Source organism: Sesamum indicum, linkage group LG3 (genome assembly GCF_026168435.1).
Source record: "Sesamum indicum cultivar Baizhima isolate 11 linkage group LG3, ASM2616843v1, whole genome shotgun sequence".
In the NCBI taxonomy this organism is placed as follows: domain Eukaryota; kingdom Viridiplantae; phylum Streptophyta; class Magnoliopsida; order Lamiales; family Pedaliaceae; genus Sesamum; species Sesamum indicum.
Window position 1 is genome coordinate 21,605,970 of NC_142659.1, and position 21,600 is coordinate 21,627,569.

The 21,600-nt window shown below is 34.5% G+C and overlaps 4 protein-coding genes across 5 annotated transcripts; 1 reads left to right on the forward strand and 3 right to left on the reverse strand.

Moving 5' to 3' along the window:
* Positions 1-387: 387 nt before the first annotated feature.
* LOC110011683 (uncharacterized) lies at positions 388-1,808 on the reverse strand. Its single transcript, XM_020692315.2, has 2 exons — positions 1,055-1,808; positions 388-619 (listed from the first exon to the last, which is right to left on the reverse strand). Exons 1-2 carry the CDS (start codon positions 1,415-1,417, stop codon positions 536-538), a joined length of 447 nt encoding a protein of 148 aa, XP_020547974.1. The 5' UTR covers positions 1,418-1,808; the 3' UTR covers positions 388-535.
* A 150-nt stretch (positions 1,809-1,958) lies between these two features.
* Positions 1,959-5,167, reverse strand: LOC105158352 (uncharacterized). Of its 2 annotated transcripts, none has more exons than XM_020692314.2 (7): positions 5,026-5,167; positions 4,711-4,794; positions 4,505-4,629; positions 4,309-4,405; positions 3,333-3,442; positions 2,642-2,716; positions 1,959-2,221 (listed from the first exon to the last, which is right to left on the reverse strand). In XM_020692314.2, the coding sequence occupies exons 2-7, from the start codon at positions 4,778-4,780 to the stop codon at positions 2,171-2,173; spliced, it is 528 nt and encodes a 175-aa protein (XP_020547973.1). In that variant the 5' UTR covers positions 4,781-4,794; positions 5,026-5,167; the 3' UTR covers positions 1,959-2,170. The 2 variants fall into 2 exon arrangements, with proteins under 2 accessions (XP_020547973.1, XP_020547972.1); XM_020692313.2 differs by having other exon boundaries at positions 4,927-5,145.
* A 1,841-nt stretch (positions 5,168-7,008) lies between these two features.
* LOC105158353 (codeine O-demethylase) lies at positions 7,009-10,268 on the forward strand. Its single transcript, XM_011075084.3, has 4 exons — positions 7,009-7,426; positions 7,518-7,765; positions 8,664-8,985; positions 9,592-10,268. The coding sequence occupies exons 1-4, from the start codon at positions 7,166-7,168 to the stop codon at positions 9,826-9,828; spliced, it is 1,068 nt and encodes a 355-aa protein (XP_011073386.1). The 5' UTR covers positions 7,009-7,165; the 3' UTR covers positions 9,829-10,268.
* Positions 10,269-13,475: 3,207 nt separating this feature from the next.
* On the reverse strand, positions 13,476-20,092 carry LOC105158354 (pyrophosphate-energized vacuolar membrane proton pump). The gene is made up of 8 exons (XM_011075085.3): positions 19,708-20,092; positions 17,523-18,097; positions 17,069-17,448; positions 16,089-16,175; positions 15,632-15,962; positions 14,307-14,717; positions 14,161-14,220; positions 13,476-14,078 (listed from the first exon to the last, which is right to left on the reverse strand). Exons 1-8 carry the CDS (start codon positions 19,952-19,954, stop codon positions 13,872-13,874), a joined length of 2,298 nt encoding a protein of 765 aa, XP_011073387.1. The 5' UTR covers positions 19,955-20,092; the 3' UTR covers positions 13,476-13,871.
* Positions 20,093-21,600: the final 1,508 nt, after the last annotated feature.

Sequence of the window (21,600 nt, forward strand, 5' to 3'; positions counted from 1 at the left end):
ATAATAAATTTATTACGATAAAACAACTTAAAGCACAAGACAATCATCATGTTAGAATATAGTCAATAAATTATACCTCTAGGCATCCTAGGGCAACCTTAACTTTTAACCTTAGATTCTTGAATATTGAAGTAGATATATGGTGCTTATGCACCTAACCGTTGATGTTCATCTTTCTTCAGGCCATTGTCTACTATGATATAATTTTAATTTCTTTAGTTTAGGTCCAAGAGGGAAGGGAAATGTACATATTGTTGAGGGAGCTCTGGGAGTTGCAGCTAGCAGTTGCCATTATACATGTTAGCTGGGATAGATTCATAATTTCCCTTGTGGCTCCTTCAGTGAAAAAGATCAAAACTAGTATCTCCATAAATAAATGAATAGACGTCTTAAAGTGACTAAAAATGTATTTAAATGTCTGTTAATGAATAATATTAGTTACACAGACACGACAATCAGACAGAATTATGGAAATGAATTTCTGGACCCCTGAAATACTGCTCTTGAAAAATCATGAAGCAACTCTGCTTGAATCTTAGCTTAATGCACTAGCTCTCCTGTTGACAAGTGACGGGTTCGACTCTTGGCATAGAATCTGCAGCAGACCAGCTCCTGTGTCCTGTATACAGAGTTGAAGTACTTAGGAGAAGGGAAAAAGTAAGCTCCAGATTATGTACAAGAATTTGGAACTGTTTTAATTTGATGAAAGTCGGGGCTTAAAAATGTGTAAAAACATTTTATCCCTTGTATTCTATTACTAAACAAGGTTTTCTTCTCCTCAAAGCTTGTTTCATTCGGTAGGTTTCTCTTTCACTTGAGTTCTATGTTTTCTCTTGTACTGGTCAAAGCTTTGCTGTTCTCTTTCACTTGTGTTCTACTGTTTTCTCTTCTACCGGTTAAAGCTTTGCTGTTTGTTTTCGGATACTTAGTGTGCCCAAGTTGTTTGTTTTGTAATCTCCTTAATCACCATTTCTTTATCTTTGCTGTTTCTGGGGTTCAGAATCTTCAGATGGCAACAACAACAGATGTATAAACTTCTAAAGGCAAGCTTTACCTTAAAAGTTGAAACAATACGAACCCCATGACCGCATAGTTCTCCTTTTTCTATTTCTTTTTGCCGTAGGCAATGCCGTATAGTCTGAAAATGCTCATTGACCTCATTCATCAGCTTTGCCCTTTCTTCCACACTCTCCAAAAGAGCTCCCTTTAACATTTCAGCTTCTTCTTCAAGAACTCTCAGTCTCGCCTCAAGTTGTTCGATTTCAGCCTTTCTTCTCCATCGATGAACATCTTCTTGTAGTAGAATTTCAGACGATTTCTCAGCCACCATATGATTTGAAGTTGAGGCCCTAAACTCTAACAACTGCTTCTTGCATCTTGATGTACCAGCTTCAAGAACATATCGATCATTAGACATTGTTTTACAGTTCTTGTAATTGCTTCCTCTTCAGAGTTACTGCATTTAAATCTGATTATAAATATGTCTGAATCTAGGAGAATGTTAGAAATTTGCACCAGGGACAGTCGTGAAGTTCTTTTCCTCACAATGTGTGTGTGTGTGTGTGTTATATGCTTATGTGATAGAGATTATTGGATCTTGCTGCTGCAAAATTTGTCCTATTATACTCAACGGACAAACATCTCGGCTCTAAATTTAGCATGTTGAAGGCGGCTACAGAAGGGTGTTTTCTTCTGGTCTGAGGTTTATAGCAGCAACTAGTTCACTCTTTCAGAAAGCAGAGGCAAACTTTGGCTACACATATATTAGGTTAGGCATATTTGTCGTCATGTAAGGGTTGAATTCAGGGTTCAAATTACTTACCTGAGGATAGTGGAAATGATCCTTTCATTTTGAGTTAATGTTCTTCTTACCTAATTCACTATGAATCTTTCATTATCTTTTTCAAAATCCCAGAAAAGTTCAGCATTTACTTGGAACAACAGATGGACGGAATACGGACAGCAATCAAATGATAAACTTCGATATAAACTAAGCATAGATTTATTGCAAATACATGCTTGTTGTCCATCATCGGTTATTGAAAAGTTTCTTTTTCTCACCATATTAAAACAGAAAGCAACACGATGGTCAATGATACTACAATGTATATATACAAAGTGGATGAATTATCTTTCTGCTCATAGATTGGAGTTGAAGAACAGCACTTGGCTAATCTACTGGGACTTCCACCTCCATTTTCAGACCGGGACTGTCCAGTATCTGAATCAAAAACAAGATTTCAAGGACAGAACTGAGAAAACATTATGAGCGTGGAGCCAAAAAATAGTGTATGTTTCATTGTGTAGTTCAAACATAGTTTGTCTGGCAGTCCTCTCCTTCAGCTTCTTCATCTGATTTTATTTGTTGAATAATAATGCAAATTCTTACAGCCAAAACTATTTAAACTAAGGTCAAATAACAGAAGATGAGACAACATGTTAAAAAGATTGTTTCATGTCTAGCATCTTAAAGACATAGACAACAAATGATCAAGTTTCAGTCGCTAGTTCTGACATTTTTTGGGAGTCATCGGTCATATGCACAACCTAAACTGGCCCTCGTTCTGTCTCATTTAATATGGTTCCAGAATTTAATGCTCAAGAACATAGGCTATGAAGAAATAGTTTTAGATAGATGAACCTTAATGAAATCATCGAACAGGAGAGAAGATTCTCTTGTGTAACCAGCTTCATGCAACAGCTGACTTAGAACTTCCTGAGCAGAACGAGCACAGATTGAGAATATGCAACATGAGGAGATGCATTACCAAATCGAATCATGCTGTGGAAACACAGAGAAACGAAAAACGGAGGCATAACTCAGAAAGAATATGTGACATAGACCACTACTCACAGCCTCCCTGTTGCGAGAAGGCAGAGCTCACAACCAAGAAATAACTTCACCCATCAGATAAACTGTTAAGAGTGTTTTGATCTCTAAGTTTAGCTTCACATGTTATTTGCATCTATGTATTCCCCATCTCACCATAAAGACTCATAAAGCAAAAGAGGACACAAGAAAAGGGCCCTGCTAGGGTGATTATACAGACTTTGGTGTGTGTAGCTGAAGCAATGTAGATGTAACAGAAGGACAGATGATGCAAAAAAAATGAGAACTAGAAGCAAATTCACTGGCCATCTTGCCGCACCTGAAATTAGTATAATTGGCAGATATCTGATACTTAATGTCTCTTCTTGGCTAGTTTTCCGCAATTTGGGTCATTTCTATTATAGGAATATGCATAATGAATGCAAAATAAGAACAGTGCATAAGAGAAATGATATTCCCCTTTGAGAATCTTATAGTTGAACAGAGCTCAGGAGTTTAATACCGCTCGTTGCTTGTCTGACATAAATGGGCCAGTCAAATCGTGGAGCACTTCTATTAGGTCACTGAAAGTAACTTTCCCATCGCAATCAGTGTCATATACTTTGAAGATAACTGGACAGGCAAGAAATGAAGTTATTAGACAGATAAATTCTGGAAAGAGACTGATTATTAGTACTAATGTAAGTTTAATAACAAGAAACTTATAAGTAGGAGTACAAACCACAAGAAGGGAATGCACCACCTTTTATCAAGGGGATTTGATTTATTGCAGTTAGGATATTAAGCAGAATATAAGTCATGATAAACAAGAAAGAAATAAAAAATGAGAAGATGGGTGTACAAAACGGGTAGCCGACAACACGAGGGGGAGAACAGCCATAAACAAATGCTCACTGCTAAAAGAAAACTCTCGATTATCAAACCAGGGCGTCTTAGTAAAGATTGCATGTAAGAGATATTCATAGCAAAAACTATAACAATATACATCTGGTTTTTTAATATAGCAGTTAATAACAGTTAATATTTGTATCAATTTTGGCTGCATCCAACACATGCACATTTCTCATAGTCTCTTTTTGAAAATTAAGTCATACAAGTTTATCAAGTTTATTGAATCCAATTCAAAAACAATAGATATCTCAAGTTTGCATCAGTCCGCTTGATTCCATGCATCAGCTATAGAATTCCATTTGTCAAGAAGGTGTTGAAGATCAAGCAGAATCTATCTGATGCATTCCCCAATCTCCAGACTCCAGCATCAATGCTATCAACTTTATTTTTATATCTTACTACTTGACCATTAGACTAAAAGCCTTACGAACCACCAAATTCAGTATAGCAAGCTCCCGTTTCACCAACGTGACATATATTTCTCCGAACAAGCACAAACACAATGTCGATTGCTAGAAAAACCAACACTAATCGGTAAATGAGTAACAGTGAATATATTTTCACACACTCAATAAAAAAGTGCTTACTTTCAATTTTCTGTGGTAGAGTTGCTTTAGAGCTGAAAGCAGACAAGAAAGCAACAAAGTCCTTGAAGTTCAAGCCATCCACCATCTTAAGCAACCTCTGCAAATTCCATGAGAAAAATTATCAGATATGGATAATTATACACAAACCAGCATCACAACCAATAAAAGCTTAATTGGATTATCCCAAAATACTTGCATGAGAAAGTGGATTCAGTGCAAACTCTGGTACTGATAAGAACTCATCTGCTGATATGAACCCCTTTGCATTTTTATCAAGCTGGCAAAACCTCTCATACAGAGACACTATTTCTTGCTGGGTGACTATCATCAAACACCCACAAAAATAAAGTGAGTCCAAGGACTTCACACACACATAACATCAACAAGAACAACACTACTTACACAGATGATCACAGTGTTCCTCAACTTCTTCAATATCATACTGAGTCAGCACTGATGATGCACTACCCATTGTTGAGTATCAATCTACAGGACAAATTGGGCAGAATAAGGAAAGCCCACTGATCAAAATCAGATATTTATCAACAAAGAAAGCTTGTCTAAAGTCCCCAAAAGTGGAAAATTGAAAATGAAACTGAGAAAAGAGAGGGGGCCTACAATTCCAAGATATTATGAATGAAGGGACCAGAATGAGGAAGAAATACAAACAGATTACTGAGTAAAGGATAAGAATTTGTAGGAATATGATGAGATTACAAGAGGAAGTGGGATTGAGACTGCTTAGTCATCATCGGAGCACAGGAAAACCTTTGTTCGTTCGTTTCTACGAGCTGGCGAGGAATTTTATGTTTATCGTTAAGGCTTTGTTTGAATCGAACAAACAGACATGGGAATGGGAAAGACGCACTCCAAATCCAATGACCAATTCTTAGGTTGTCTAAAACTCTAAGGTCAAACTTGGTCGTTTACATTTTATTTCGACTTAAAATAAATGTATATATATATATATATATAAATTGTGATAAAAAAAATTAATTATTGTAAAATTTAGAACGTTGAATAAGTTGGTGCAACGGTATTATTAACCATCATTTGTATATATTAATAATAGTATTTTTTTTAAAAAAAATCAAAATATAAGATTCAAGCGTAAGATAAATTCCAAATAATTACATTGTATATGGGAAAGTGGCTTTTTTTTTCTTTTCCTTAATTATTTTTTCTAGTTGAATTTCACGTAAGGCTTAAATTCAAGCATGCCCGTGAAAATACAATATATTTTTTAAAAATTTAAAAGATAAATATAACAAAGTGAAAAATAAATATTTAATCCCCTCCTTCTATTGTTATTCAATCGCCAATTTAACGCTGATTTTCATATTTTAGTTTGTGTATTATCTATTTTGCCTTCATTTCTATTAATTATAAATACCTAAGTCTTCAATTTAGCAATTAGTTTCGTTTTCTCTCCAACATATCAAAATTAAATATTAGATGAATATTTGAACTCTTATAATTAATAAATAAGAGTAAAACATATAATATCTAAGTAAAAAATGAACTCAATCATGAATTGAACAAGTAAACAACTCAAGAACTCGAGTAAAATATAACTCAAATATTTACCTTATTTTTAGCAATAAATTGATAATAAGTGTTTTTCATAAATCATTACAAACACCCCTTAACTATGTTAATATATAAGATCTTATAAAGTCATACAAATTATAGTATATTTTTGGTGAGTTTATAAGATGTTAAATTTTATTTTAAAAAAAAGTTATAATTTTTTTTAAAAAACCCAAACGCCCTCTAAGTTTGAACAAGAAAAATTTATTTAGGCTAGTAATAATTAATTTGATATTATATATTTGAGTTTGTGTTTTCAAACTTTGAATTTCTAAGAGATCTTTCCTTTTTATAAATGGAATAAGAAATAAATTTATATCATCTGCGCAGTAACCCACTGATTATATCAAAACAAGACCACATCTTTTTAGTATGAGATTTGGAAAGCAAATTCTATTTAGTTTCTATATATAATTAATATTTATTGAATTCTTGTAAAATTTACATATACAATAGTGTACTTATTATCATATAGCTCAATCACAGATCGGCTGAACCAAATCAATCACAAAGTAAATGTGATACACTTTTTATATGATCGGTCACTTTTTTCCTTAATTATATAACAATCACACAACAAGTATATTGTATTTGTCATATAACTGATTTTAGTCTGATCAAACTCGATTTGAATTAAACTTTCAAATTTAAATTCAATCCTTAGTAGGTTAAACCTTATTGATCCATATATAATGGCATTGAAGCTTGACTCAAGAAATAACTTTGAGTGTAAATTATATTGATACTTATCAATGTTAAATTTATTTACATAAATATATCATATGTTTTGCAAAATTAGAAGTGCATCTACTAATGGGAGATCGATATAATTTTTGTTAGCCGTATCGAATTAAAAAAAAATTATCCTTCCATATGTCAATATAAATTTATAATTATAATCAGAGCATTATAATTTTATAAAAAAATATGAAATATTTATGTGATTAGACATTGGCAAAGTTAAAAGAGATCAATATAATTTACTCTAAAATTTTAGGACCAACTTAGATTCATTCACAGTCTTATCACTTTGTTTGCATCGAAACACTCCAAATTCTGATGGCATGCAACATTTGACTACTGGCAGTGAGTGGGATTAATTGGGACAGAAAGAGCAGAACAATCCAAGACATGCTGCTCCCATTACATACTTATCATCATCACCATAACCTTAAACCAAACACCAAACACATCACACTCTCTCCTACGTTCCCAATCCAAGGTACAAGGCCTTCATCAGTAGTCTTGGAAAACTGCAAAAACTAACATGGCTGGAGTTTCATCCCCACCCGCTGAAGTATTGCTGTCCAAAAGAGTCCAAGAATTGGTCATCACCGGTGAGGACCCGTCGGGGCCATACGTGTGTAGAAACGACGACGACAACGGGGAATTAGACGCGACAACTGAGAATTCTCCGATTCCAGTTGTGAACATTGGACACTTCTTGTCGGGAAAATGGTCCGATGATGAAAGTGTACAAGAGCTGAAGAAACTCCACTCGGCTCTCTCCACATGGGGATGCTTTCAGGTACAAATCTTGAGCCCTTTTCACTAATAACCACTGCCATCAGCTTAATTTGTCCTGAATACTGATTAGGTGTGTTTGTGTGCATGTTAAGGGCATAGGTCATGGGATCCCGAGTTGTTTCCTGGACGAGGTACGAAGAGTTGGGAGGGAGTTCTTCGAGCAGCCAATGGAGGAGAAGAACAAGTATGGGAAAACGGTGACGGAGTTTCAAGGGTATGGAGCTGATCCCGTCCCGGAAGAAGGGCAGTCGCTCGACTGGTCGGATCGTCTTTTCCTAGAGTTAGTCCCTGAAGATCAAAGAAATTACAGATTCTGGCCTCAGAACCCATCCTCTTTCAAGTAAACCTATTCTTCTCCAATTTGGTTATTCACAATTGACATTGACATAAAACCTCCCTCCATCCTTACATCCATGTTTAGGAAACTTGTTAGTCATGATATTATATGCATTTTAGGTTCTGTACCTCTAAGTTATTTGACATTTTCGTCCTTTAACTTTTTAAAATAGCATTTTAGTCTTACCTCTTTTCAATTTTCACGATTTCAGTTCTTTCACAGGAATTCACCTTCATCAGCTAGAAGAGTAAACTCTAGAAAAAAAAATGACTGAAATATTGAAAATTAAAAAGATATAAGACTAAATGCTACCCAAAAAGTTAAAGAACAAAATTATTGAGAAAAAAAATGAGCCTATAGGAATAGTAACCCCAAATTTAAAAGTTCACGGAAGATGCACATGTATCTTGTCGGCGAAGAAAGAGGTATGGTAACCCCAAATTTTTGCACGTGGGATGCAAAAAAAAAAAAAAAAGATTGAAATCACGAAGACTAAAAAGTTACATGATCAAAATACTACCCTAAAAATTTAAACAAAATACCAGAAGATCTAAGTTACAGGACTAAAAATTCACTTAAACCTTTAGTCATTCAAATCTGGGTGACAATTTTATTTCTCCATGAATTTATTTGATAATTTTGTCTTGTAATTCTAAAAGGATAATTACACTTTTCTCCCCTAAAATTTAAGTATTTTACACATTCAAAATAAAAATAACTAAAATAACCAACTTAATTGGGTAAATTTTTGTCCTTGACATGCGGAATTTCTAAATTACAAAATAAATTTTATCAAAATAGATTTACATATGCCTAAAATAGTCATTCCGTACTTAGAGGACTAAAATGCAATTTTGTCATCCATGTTGAGATTACATGCCCATGATCATACATCTTGCAGAGGAACACTGGAAGAGTACTCGGAGAAGATGAAAACAGTGACTGAGATAATATCCAAATCCATGGCAAGATCACTTCATCTTGAGGAGACCTGCTTCTTGAAACAGTTCGGGGAACGGGCGCAGCTTGCGGGAAGATTCAACTACTATTCGCCTTGCAGGAGGCCTGATCTCGTGCTGGGGTTGAAGCCTCACGCCGACGGATCAGGCTACACCGTTATACTGCAGGATGAACCCGGCCTTCAAGTACTCAACCATGGCAAATGGTATACTGTCCCCAAGAACCCTGATGCCCTTCTAGTCCTCATGGGGGACCAAATGGAGGTAAGCCAAAAAGCCTCGGTATTTCGTTCTATAGTTTGTATTAGCGTAAGATAAATTAATGGCAAATTATAGTTTTAGTCTCATAGTACATGAAGATCAACACTTTTAGTCATCTTATTTACAATTTAAAATGGTCTTAAAATTGAAAAAATTAGACATATTTAACCTCTGCTTTACAGGATTTTCAAAATGGTCCTAAAATTGAGAAAACTTGACACATTTAGTCCTATGCGCAATTTTCCATAAAAAAAACATAGATGGCAACAATACGTGGAGTGCATGTGTTCGTAGCCTAGCTACTCATTCAACTGATAGACTGCACATTACATGTGTTTTTAACATTTATTTTTTGACGGAAACTTGGACATATGACTACATATGTCGAGTTTATTTAATTTTAAGATCATCGAAAATTCGAAAAATAGAGGACTAAAAATGTTGAGTCCCTTTCCTATATAACTAAAGTGTATTTTAACCTAAACGAAGATTTATAACATATCAAATTGTGCATTCTGCAAAAATATAGACAAACATTTAGAACGTCCTTGATCACAAACTTGGTATGTGCAATTCTTGATTACACCCACTCTTTGATGAAACTATTAGATTATGAGCAACGGGGTGTTCAGAAGTCCGGTGCACAGGGTGCTGAGCAATGGGGAGAGGGACAGGATCTCTGTGGCTGTATTTTACACGCCGGAGGTGGGGAAGGAGATCGGGCCGGAAGAGGGGTTGATCAGTGCGGAGGCACCGAGAGTGTTCAAGATGGTGAAAGATTATGCTGACATTCACGTGGGGTACTATCAGAGGGGAATGAGATCGCTTCATACTGTCAGAGTTTGATGCTCTATATATATAGGGAAAGTTTAGTCCATCTCGAGTTTGGTCAGATCTAAATCAATTATATGTCAAGTCAATACATTTGTCGTGATTAGTGTATAATTTAAAAAAAATGACTAATCATGTGACAAATGTATCACACTTGCTCTATAATTGATTTAGTTCAATGAAAGCTGATATAGATAAGAATTTTGCATGTAGATATGGTGTGTGTTGGATGCTTTCCAATGTTTAAATAAGCATATTGCTGCTTGTGATTTCTTTTGTGTTTGTGCAGTAGATGTTACTTTAGGGCAGCGTTGGATTGACTACTTTGTTTTATCTGTAGCTGCTGTGGTTAAGGCTGTAATGAATAAAAAGCCAACGATCATTGGTGGCTGAAATTAGGAATGTAAGCGGTGTGGATTGGATCAATTTCAGTAATTTTCTCAGTACAACTCAAATATTTGCACTGCCCCATAGTTTTAGCTACTCCTAATAGCTTGGAAATATATATTTTTTATTATATTGTTAAATAACATTTAATAAAATTTATATTTACAAGATTTTATAATCACAAAAATTATATATTAATTTAAGTAAATTAAATTTTAACAAATATTAACAAAATTTGTGTATATGTGCCCCCCCTTCCCAGAATTTCATTGTACCATACATATAAATAAGTTTTTCGTTGCACCAAATATAGAAATAATATACTAAAATAATTCGTTTCTTACCTTTATTTCATTTTTAAGTTCATTTCATTCTCGTATGAGCTCATTCATGCATACCAATTAGGGTTAAGTAATACAGATGAGAGTAGAAAGGGATAACATTAGACAAAATTAGAGGTAGCAGAGGGGGTAAAGACTACTGTTCATATGCTTATATACATGAACAGGTAAATGGCCAAGCTAGCTAACAAAATTGTCAGATTGTCCCAATCAATCAATCCAACCCACATTGATCAATTAAAGAGAGATTCAAACGCTAAAAGAAAGACCGATTTTTTTATCAATTATCCACTTTTAATCGACGTACGTCGTCGAATGTGGAAGGCCCTCCACCACTTCGAGTGGCGGATGCTGGGAACTTGCGGTAGCATCTCTTGCACCGTGACAAGTTCGAAAAATATCGCGGACGGGCCATCGGACCGTTAGGTATAAATAGCTCTATCTAGAATACCATTTTTTCATCAATAGCTACAAGACGTGATGATCAAATGGTTCTTACTTAGGAAAGCTTTGGGTTAGCTTACGATTTTTTATTGAATCATCGTTGTTCCGGTATGAATTTGAGGCTTTAATTGATTCATAGGTCTTGACAAGAGAATTCCTATCAATTTAATGATAAAGAAAGAAAAAAAGTCACATTGGAGACAAAAACAAATTAAAGAAAAAGAAATAGGTAAAGAGAGGATTCAAGAGACCCGTAAGGATCAACATAAAGACGATTGGCTCCAATCCTTCTGGTTTGCACTAAAGTGGCTTAAGTAGCTTTCAAAGAGTCCGTTTATTCTCTCCGTCTGAGATTTCAAAGATATACTGACCATAATGAGCATCGGATATCGACAGTCGTCTTATAATTACCGACATTTTGAATTTTCATAAATTTCACACAAGATAAAAGTTCTTATCATCATTAGAAACAACCTAATTTCCGACCTCTTGCGTTGCATTACCATAACAAAAACGAAAAGAAAAATCATTCAAAAAACTTAATTTCAGCATTCAATGTGTATTCGTGAATAATGTCATTTTTCAATTATTCAACCATTTCATTTTACCTAGTCCAAAGTTAGCCAAATTAGTCAACATTTATATGTTTCGATGCAATAAGAAGATGCTATTTGTAACAAGCAGTTTTGTTGGTTGGTTAATTGGTCCATTTTATTCATGAAATAGCTTGGATTGGTATTAGTCTGAATATGGTAAAATCGATCTATTAGATCGAATAAGTACATTCGATCTAATAAGTACCTTCTATCATAATTGAAAATTCTATGACTCGGATCTTTAGCATTCTCTTATTTATTACCTGTGTTTACTATTTAAGCAGAATACCATCACCCTTTCTTATTAAGAAATTGAAAAATTGATTGAATGTAAAACAAAGCCAGGCTTTTACCCCATATAAGGAAGCCTTTATGGTCGTCCCCCTTTCTGCGGATCAATCCCCACCTCTTTATCCAAGAAAATTGAAACGGGCATGCCTTGAATCTCCTTCGAGTATTGTAATATAATAATAGACGAGGATGGCTCGCACCATAGTTATTTTATCAATTTTATCAGAAGATTAAAAGCCTCATTTCATTATTAAATAAATTTAATGTTTACTGTTAACTTTTAAATTTTACGAATATATATGTCATACAATAAAAACTAACATCATATCTGAGATAGTTTTCAGTTGTAAAAGTCATTTTATCGATTAAAGTTACAATTACCTCTCCTGAAATTTGGCATAATTACAAAATCCTCTTCATTGGTTAAATAACTCTTGATTTTAACAACCGTCTAACAACGAGCCAATTCCATTAAATTTTAATATAATTTTTGTGGTGAATTGATCAAAATATTCTTTTAAATTAAGAATTATAATTTTATATATATTTTATAATTTTCTAAAATATGCTCTCTAAATTATTTATTTTAAAAAATAAAAAAAACCATCCTATAATTTTGATCCGAACTCATTTTGATCCTTTATCTTTGACAATATTATATTTAACCCTTTATCTATCAGTTTTGCATAAATTTGGTCCTTTAGCCTAATTTACGACTTTTTTGTCATTTGATAATAAACACTAATAGTCATCCTAATACTAAATGTAACATAAACAAATATTTTTCAATAAACTTAGACTCTTGTACTATTCTGGACGAATATTAATTACAAGATACAAAATGAATGGATATATATGAATTAAATTATTCTTGAGAATTTTCATAAGGGTAAAATTGTCCGAAATTGAGTCAAACAATTAAAATTAAATAATTCCGAAAGTTATTAAACTAAAATTAAAGCGAATATATTTAAAAAACTAACATTAATAGCAGACACACTTAAAGGACTAAACAAAAAAAAAAAATCTTTATTCATATACCCTCAACTTCTTTTACATATTTTCAAATACTTTTTTAAAAAAATAAATAAGAATAAAATAATAATGTTCACTTAACCGTCTAAAGGATATATTATTATTTTTTATTTAAGGAAGACATGTGATTTTTTAAACAATAAAAAGATATTTATAATTATGTCATACGTTAAAAATTAAAAAAGGTGGTTTTAATTTACCAATTATTACATCTTAAACTGAAAATTCCTGAGTAAATAGTATAGAGATAATAGTAAATTGAACATTAAATAACAGAGTATTAAAAGTGCTAAGAGTTCACAAATCCTAAAAAATAAAGGAACAAAAACACCAATTGACTTAAACTACGAAATCAAAAATGCATTTAACCCTAATTTTTAAGGTAGGAGTGCAATTCAAGTATCTGTAGGAGTACAAAGAAAGAGTAAATGCAAATATTGAAGAGTAAAAAGGGGTAAAATGAAACGTAGCCTGGATATAACATTGTGCCTCATGTACTAAAGCACAATCCCTCGGAACAGAAAAATGATTGGCTTCAAAGAAACATGGAACCACAACACAACAAATCTGATGCTCCAAACTTTCACCAAAGGTAAAGGTAAAATTAAGGACCCTAAAGGCCCCATGTCGTTCCAGCAAAATTAATTCCATCACAAGGAATACTAGAAATTCAGCTGTTTATAAATGACTCAAAACAGAAGCTAATACATTTTTTTATCTGAACTACTATGATGAAGATGTAGATTTCAACCATCATCCTTGCCAACACACTTGTCATCATTATCATCAGCTCATCAAAAATTAAGACCTCACTATGAATGAGCTAACTTAAGCTTCCCATACTTCGTAAACGTTAGACACAAAACAGAGTGATGAAGTACCAGAGAAATGGAGATTATGCTTTCCCAGAAGGAGAAAGGAGACCGAGGCCCTCTTCCTCTTTGTCCAAACATCCACCCATCTTTTAGAAGATCTTGAACAGCAGACCACCATGAGTGGCAAAGAAAGGAGCAAACACGAGGGACTCGACTGCCATGAGCTTGATAAGGATGTTGAGTGAGGGACCGGAAGTATCCTTCAGAGGGTCTCCGATGGTGTCCCCAATAACAGCAGCCTTGTGTGGGTCTGATCCCTTGGGGCCAAGGGTCCTGGCATGCTCCGAAGCACCAGCCTAGCAAAAAAGTTTTAAGTAAAGAACTGCTGCAATATGTTAACCTGGAAATAGAAAATTATACTCTTATGAAGCTGGATACCTCAATGTATTTCTTTGCATTGTCCCATGCACCACCAGTGTTCGATGCAGATATCGCAATCTGTAAAGAGCAGAAGCCCGAAAAATTTAATATTCAATAGTCTCAACTCAAGTAAAAGTGCTTTCAACTTGAAATGGAAAGCATACCTGGACGCCAGAGACAAGTGAACCAGCAAGAACACCAGAGAGGGTCTCAACACCGAAAAAGGTCCCAACAATCAGAGGGGTAAGCATGACAAGGGCACCAGGGGGAATCATCTCCTTAATAGATGCATCAGTGGAAATCTTCACACATGTAGCATAATCAGGCTTGGCATGACCCTCCATTAGACCAGGGATAGTGTTGAACTGCCTGCGAACTTCCTCAACCATCTTCAGAGCTGCGCTGCCAACACTCTTCATAGTCATGGCAGAGAACCAGTATGGGAGCATCGCACCAACAATTAAACCAATGAAGACTTTAGGGGTCAAAACGTCAACTTTTGAAATTGCTGCACGGCTGACAAAGGCGCCAAAAAGTGCCAATGAAACAAGAGCAGCAGATCCAATGGCAAAGCCCTGAAAAAAAGATGCTAAGAATAAGAATGAAGGACATGCGCACCAAAGGACAAAATCACATGGTAAAGCCTATCCATGAGTAAATAGAAAATGCTATGGAGCAGTGACTCTGGTTATATAATGATTGTACTGGGACAATTTACCTATGATACTTGGTTGACGTTCATAACAAGAATCTATTGAATTATGAGTTCAAATACATCCTGTTTAGCAGAAACACACGTATTCCTTGATAATGGGCAGTATTCCTTGCTCATTAACAGACAATCACTTATTCACAAATTTCATGTGGGACTAATACTTTGTATTTCCATCTCATTGAAAACCCTTTTCGCTCCATTTAGCCTTATCCCCCTCGAGGGGAATTTTAGTTACAACACACAAAATCATGTTGTACTGAAGGTCAACAACATGGAGCAGCACAAATCATCTTGAGAGCTTAAAGAGGTTACATCCAAAAAATAGTGAAAGTTCCATTTGTGTTTAAATTAAGTGAACAGATCAACTGAAAAGCTAAAAAGTAGATGGATCTAAAAATATTGTGGCAGATTCATTTTATCTCTGAGCATGTGAGGTGGTCATATCCTAAGGGCCTGTTTACTTTGTGATATGAGTTATTTGGGTGAGGGGATTAAAAAATCCATGTATAATTATACTATGTTTACTTAGGTCGTTTGGGTTGAATAACTCAACTGATCTCAAACCAAACAAGTTAGGTTGGTTGAATTACTGAACCCAAACAGTACCAGGCTCTTGGGTTAGAAACAGACATCCATAATGTAAAGTAAACATCTTACTTGGATGTATTGGCCTACTTATACAACCAAATAATGAAAAGTAACGGGCCAAAATGTATAAAACATTGGATTACATAATATTATGCAAATATAGGAAATGCATCAAATATATAATACCTTTCCAATTGCAGCAGTGGTATTCCCAGCAGCATCAAGGGCATCAGTTCTCTCACGAATCCTGTGGCTCATCCCAGCCATCTCAGCTATACCTCCAGCATTATCACTAATAGGACCATAAGCATCAATAGCCAACCCAGTAGCAATAGTGCTCAGCATCCCCAGAGCAGCGACCGCAATACCATACATAGCAGCAAAGGTGAAACTGACAAAAATACTAATTGCAATGGCAAAAATAGGAATGATAACAGATTTGTATCCCAAGGCCAGGCCAAATATAACATTGGTTGCAGCACCAGTTCTGCAGGAATCAGCAACATCTTGCACAGGGCTGCATCAGGAAATTGCACACATAAAACAGGAAAAGTTACCAAACTGAAGGAAACCAAATTTAGGTGGAAAAACAAAGATCAAACCATTTGACTACATAAAAAACAAAAGGAGCTGCTGTCCGCACCTGTAAGCGTTGCTGGTGTAATATTCGGTCACAAATCCAATGATAAGTCCAGCCCAAAGACCAACACAGACACAGAGGAAGAGTTGCCTGTAATGCAATATTATGCAAGTAAAAATGGGCAAAAGATGAGAATTATTGCATCATTATCCGTTTGCTCAAGGAAATCTATGCGAGATATGAACTCAAAGAAACAAATAAAGCAGATTCAGCAGACAGTACATGTAAATGCAAAACAATTCAGCATTTAAGCTTTATGGCAGAAACACATTAATTAAACACTGGCAAATGCAACTAAGAACTAATAACAGTCCATCATAAAATAGGGTAAATTACATCACCACCCCCTAAGATTAGGTCTAATCGCATAGACAGCCCCTCCCTTTATAAAATTATGAATACATCTGCTGGGGGGTGTAAATGTAGTTTACTCATGGGGTGTACTCGTAAAATTTGGCCTTGAATAGAGGGTGATTTATAATTGCAGGGTGTACTTGTAAAATTTTGCCCTTGAATAAGAGATGAATATATAATTACAACTATAACTTTAGGGGTGTACTTGTAAGTTTTCAAAGGACATGGGGTGCTTTATGTACTTACACCTAACCTTAAGGGGTGTTGGATATGACTTACACTAAAATTCGAGCGAGCATTGCAGAAACCCAAATTTCAGATGATTGTTTGGTTTTATCACCACATTATTCTATCTCATGTTACATGTAAGATCCACATTTTGCACATCAGGAGAGATCTAAAGCAAATTCCTAAGCAAGTTACAACCTGCAAGAAAACTGAACTTGCCCACAAATTATCTGAGAATGGTAAGGATGTCCACAAGTGTGATAAAGCAGAAAAAGTTTCTCCATGTGAGATTGATAGGGAATTGTCAGGTCAAGAAAATCATGAAATGCAATACCAATTCCCACTTAGAAAAGCATCATAATATTATTCTTCCTTTTTCATAGTGCGAAACAAATTCTTACCAGTTCTTCACAACCTTTTGAGTACCAAAGTTGAAGATTGTGAAGGATGATGGCAGGCAAGTCCATGTGACAATTGCAATTCCCACAGTCATAAGAATAGTGGAGATGATGAGCTGCTTCTTTAATGCTGGCTCAATTTCCTTGACAGCCTTGATCTCAAAAAAGTCGGTAGCAAAAAGAGTGGTGATCAAGCAAACCAGAATTCCCATGGAACTAATAAGCAATGGATAACACATTGCAGTGAAGTCGTGAGAAATTCCAAAAGAGGAAATGGAGGCCACAACAAGAGCAGCACATGATGATTCAGCATATGAACCAAAAAGATCAGACCCCATTCCAGCAATATCTCCAACATTATCACCAACATTGTCAGCAATCACCTGCAAAAAGAAATGACAATCACAAAAACTCCCCTTAGTAAATAGAGCAATTCACTTGATGCACAGAAGCTTACGGCAGGATTCCTGGGGTCATCTTCTGGAATGTTCCTTTCAACCTTCCCGACAAGATCAGCACCAACATCAGCGGCTTTGGTGTAAATACCACCTCCAACTCTCCCAAACAGAGCCATGGAGGAACCACCAAGACCATATCCAGTAATTGCCTCAAAAAGTCCTTCCCAGTCATCCCCATAATAAAGCTTGAATAGATTGATAGCAATGTAAAGAACCAACAGGCCATTTGCAGCAAGGAGAAAACCCATGACTGCACCAGATCTAAATGCAGTAATAAATGCTTTCCCAACACCTTTTCTAGCTTCCAATGTTGTCCTTGCATTTGCATAGGTTGCAATTTTCATCCCAAGGAAACCAGAGATGACCGAGGTGACAGCACCAAGCAGGAAGGACACAGTGCTGAAGATCGCAGTTGCAAGGGCAGGCTTGCACAACTTCTCTTTGTCATAAGTGCAAGACTGGCTCTTCGTGCTGAAACCCTCAACCGAGCCCAGGAAAAGGAAGATGAGGATTGCAAAAGCAACCATGAAAATCCCCACATATTGGTATTCAGTGAACAGAAAAGATGTTGCACCTGTAACCAAGATTTAGTTTTTGTCTCAGCTAAGGCAAAACAGTCATGTTAAATGGACAAAACTAAGAGAAAACAATTGCAAACAGTTTAGACAGTTTTAGTATCAAAATGCCATGTAATCAGCTTGAAGTTAAAATACAAAACCAAATGCTAGCAAATATCACGAAATACATAGCAGGTACTGCCGGAACAATTAGCAAACATAAACTACACATGAACTCAGAATCCAAATTAATCAAGAGATGAATTCAGATTGTGTCATAGCCATTTCCTAAATGAATCTTTATTGACACGGGCACAAGCAAGACCTCCTCAGAAGCCAGAAAACAATTTCACCATCAATTTTCCATAGAATTTGTACTTTTAGCACAAGAAAAATAATAATGAAAATTATGTTCATAAAATATTTTTAGTATATAGTTTTATCAAAAGAAGTTAATAATATCAACTGAAAGCAATAAATACATATTTGAGAATTAATTTATGATTTAGATAAACAAAGTTACACAAACACCTCAGTAAATGACCATACCATGTGAGACATGCAACGAGGTAAAAAGTATTCTTAATTCCTTAGCCATTAATTGCAGTAAACAGACAATAAGCTTTACTCAAATAAGACAGTGAAAAAGGAAGTCCCCCTTTATTCCTGAAAGAGAAGTACCATAGTCATAAAATAATAATAAATTCTTCCCCAGATCTAGATTAAAAAAAAGGAAATTAAATAATCCTGGCCTTTTAATTTGAAGAAATAGAACGAGATCTGTCACCTTTCCTCGGCGCCATCTCATCAACGCATTGATAGACTCCAACCAGGCCACATTACTCCGACCTTCTTACTATTATGTAACCAAAACCCTAAACCTCTCCTCATAAAATCCCCCAAAAACATTTACGTCATTATTATGTTAGAGAACTAATTCCAAATATAAATAATAATTTAGGGACTAATATACTTCTTTTTCCTGTCCGAAGGAAATAAAAACCGAGAAACAGTAAAAGAACTCTAGGAAAGAAATAAAACACGACCTCAGAACTGTCAAAAAATCAAATATATCCGTCCAGCAAATTATCTGTTTCGAATCCGACTTTTGTGCTCTCTTACAAGAACTTTGCCTTCAAAAAGAAGTTTTAACATTCTGTATAACCAAAATAATTTTATGTTTTAAATAAAAAATCATAATTATGAGTTAGAATAAGTTATTCTAACTTTTAGAGATGGATTAAACATAAGATAAACGCTTATATTTAAACTCCAGCGAGCAAAACTGAGCACTAGCGAACAGAAAATACACTTAGAAATGTCACCTTTTTACTCTGCGTCACCTAATTTCAACTAGAACTCAATAACTTACACCTCTGGTTCAGGTCATACGAAACCTGTTTTCTTTTAGAGAACTCATTTCTTAAAAGTTGAACACCAACTCTCCCTCCCCCGAAAAAAGAAAATATTCAAGGGTTTTAGTCCTCGTTACTAAATTTAAACTCAAACAAACAAACAGACGACTGGAAATTTGCGTATGGCACACACACTCACAAACATCAAAACACACAAACGAAGTGAAAAATCAGATCTGCGTATTTGTAGTGAGATCTGGAACTATTCTGACCCTCGGAGATAGCGTTCTGGATCTCGGCGCATTTAACGACGACGTTTTGGTCATTGAGACCGTCCTCCTCCTCAATCAAGTATTCACTGTACCCATTCTTCCCGTTGTTAGCAGCCGAGGCGCCACCTCGCTCCGGTGAGAGCTTAACTTTGGAGACAAGGAACCACTGCACGAGTGAGAAAACGATGCCGATGACGGCGCACAGAGGAATAACGATCTCCGTCCCCAGATCTGGCAGCAGCGCCATTCTCACCGGAAATAGCTACCTTCACCGGAATACACCGGCAAACAAAAAGAGAAAAAAAATGAAAAAGAAAATGAAAAGAGTGAAAATCAGAAGTACGAATACAGACAGCCGCGAAATTGAGGAGGTGTGAGAATGGTGAGTGAGAGGATATTTATAGGATAAAAATCTGAGTAAAAATTCCTAGGACAAATGCGCGGGGGCAATCATAACATGCGAGCAAGTCCACGGTAACTCGATCTGCACCTCCGGGTGCTTTAAACCTTTATGTTTGTTGAGGTGTCTGTTTAAATATTTTTTATTTTGTATTTAAAAATTAAAATTGAAAAACAAGGGTATTTATGTTATATCCCAAGTTTTATACTTAGTCCCGCCCCCCCCCCCCCTCTCCCCCGCCCCCCCTTTTCTCTCTCTCTCATATATATATATACATGATAAATTATAATGAATTTATGACATAATTATACATATTCTTTTTATTTGGAAAATTTACCGACACTACCTAATTTTAATAGTTATTTAATAACTTATTAATTTATTATTCTCTGCTAAGTTTTCATTCATTTTTTGTAACAAACTAACCAAAATGCTTTTATGAACTATAAACTATAATTTTATTTATTTTTATGGATTAAGTTGATATTTTTTTAAAAATTTTAAATATTTTCATCTTTCTCGTTTTATTTTTTATAATTTTTTATTTAAAAAATATAATAAGGATAAAGTTAACAATTTTAAACTTTTATCAAAGATTTACATAATTTTATCAAACATCATGGGCAATATTTGTAACTTTTTAAACAACGAATGAATATTTATAATTTTATTCAATTTTAAAATAGCTCGTTGTAAGTTATTGTGTGTATATATATATATATTTATAAACGAGTGTGTAACCTTAATTAAAAATTTTAAATTTCAATTGTAATATTTAAAAATTTATTAATAGAATAAGTTTAAAATATTAACAAAAAAATAAAATAGAAAGCAAACGTTGATACACCAACAACATGAATTTTATCTTATTGATGCATTTGGTGAGTTGTATTTTGTCTCGTAATTATTGAAACTTCAACTCTAATAGATTCATGACGTAATATCTTTATTTGTCTGTTGAACGAATTAAGGTTATTGTCTAAATTCAAACGCAATTCTTCATGATAGGATATTAAGATACTATCCTCAAATTTTTATTTTATATTTAACTCATTTGAGTTTGAATCTAGATTTTCTAAGTTTGAAATCAAGTTCAAAGTCTCTGTCTTGCAACATAAGTTTGGTAAGAATAATACCTAATACTTTCCAATTATAGCTTTTTAAATGGTTAAATCAATTAATTTATTTATATGATAAATTTTATAGAGTTGTATTTGATGCACGGAGGACGTGCATTTATAGATATGATCCAATTATACGATTCTACGTGAATTATTAAAATAATATCTTTTTGATATCTTTTAAGGTATAAAAATGTAATATCTTTGTGTAAATTTTATACCTTAAAAGTTATTAATTATTAAAATAATATCTTTTTAATATCTCTGAGTGGTGTTAGTGTAATATCTTTTTACGAGTATTTGTATAAATTTTGCATCTAAACAGTGGATGTAATTGTAATTACAACAATAGTTTTAAAAAATTTACCTATA

Bases quoted from the DNA above. Each gene is read 5' to 3' on its own strand.
- LOC110011683 (XM_020692315.2), bottom strand. From the start codon at position 1,417: ATGTCTAATGATCGATATGTTCTTGAAGCTGGTACATCAAGATGCAAG. The intron at 620-1,054 runs GTAAAGCTTGCC...CTCTGTATACAG, and splicing joins GTATTGTTTCAACTTTTAAG to GACACAGGAGCTGGTCTGCT.
- LOC105158352 (XM_020692314.2), bottom strand. From the start codon at position 4,780: ATGGGTAGTGCATCATCAGTGCTGACTCAGTATGATATTGAAGAAGTT. The intron at 2,717-3,332 runs GTATTAAACTCC...CGTTCTGCTCAG, and splicing joins TGTCAGACAAGCAACGAGCG to GAAGTTCTAAGTCAGCTGTT. The intron at 2,222-2,641 runs GTTCATCTATCT...TTTTTGATTCAG, and splicing joins TGTTCGATGATTTCATTAAG to ATACTGGACAGTCCCGGTCT.
- LOC105158353 (XM_011075084.3), top strand. From the start codon at position 7,166: ATGGCTGGAGTTTCATCCCCACCCGCTGAAGTATTGCTGTCCAAAAGA. The intron at 7,427-7,517 runs GTACAAATCTTG...GTGCATGTTAAG, and splicing joins CCACATGGGGATGCTTTCAG to GGCATAGGTCATGGGATCCC. The intron at 7,766-8,663 runs GTAAACCTATTC...TACATCTTGCAG, and splicing joins CAGAACCCATCCTCTTTCAA to AGGAACACTGGAAGAGTACT.
- LOC105158354 (XM_011075085.3), bottom strand. From the start codon at position 19,954: ATGGCGCTGCTGCCAGATCTGGGGACGGAGATCGTTATTCCTCTGTGC. The intron at 17,449-17,522 runs GTAAGCTTCTGT...TTCTTTTTGCAG, and splicing joins ATGACCCCAGGAATCCTGCC to GTGATTGCTGACAATGTTGG. The intron at 14,221-14,306 runs GTATGCTTTCCA...TGCTCTTTACAG, and splicing joins CACTTGTCTCTGGCGTCCAG to ATTGCGATATCTGCATCGAA.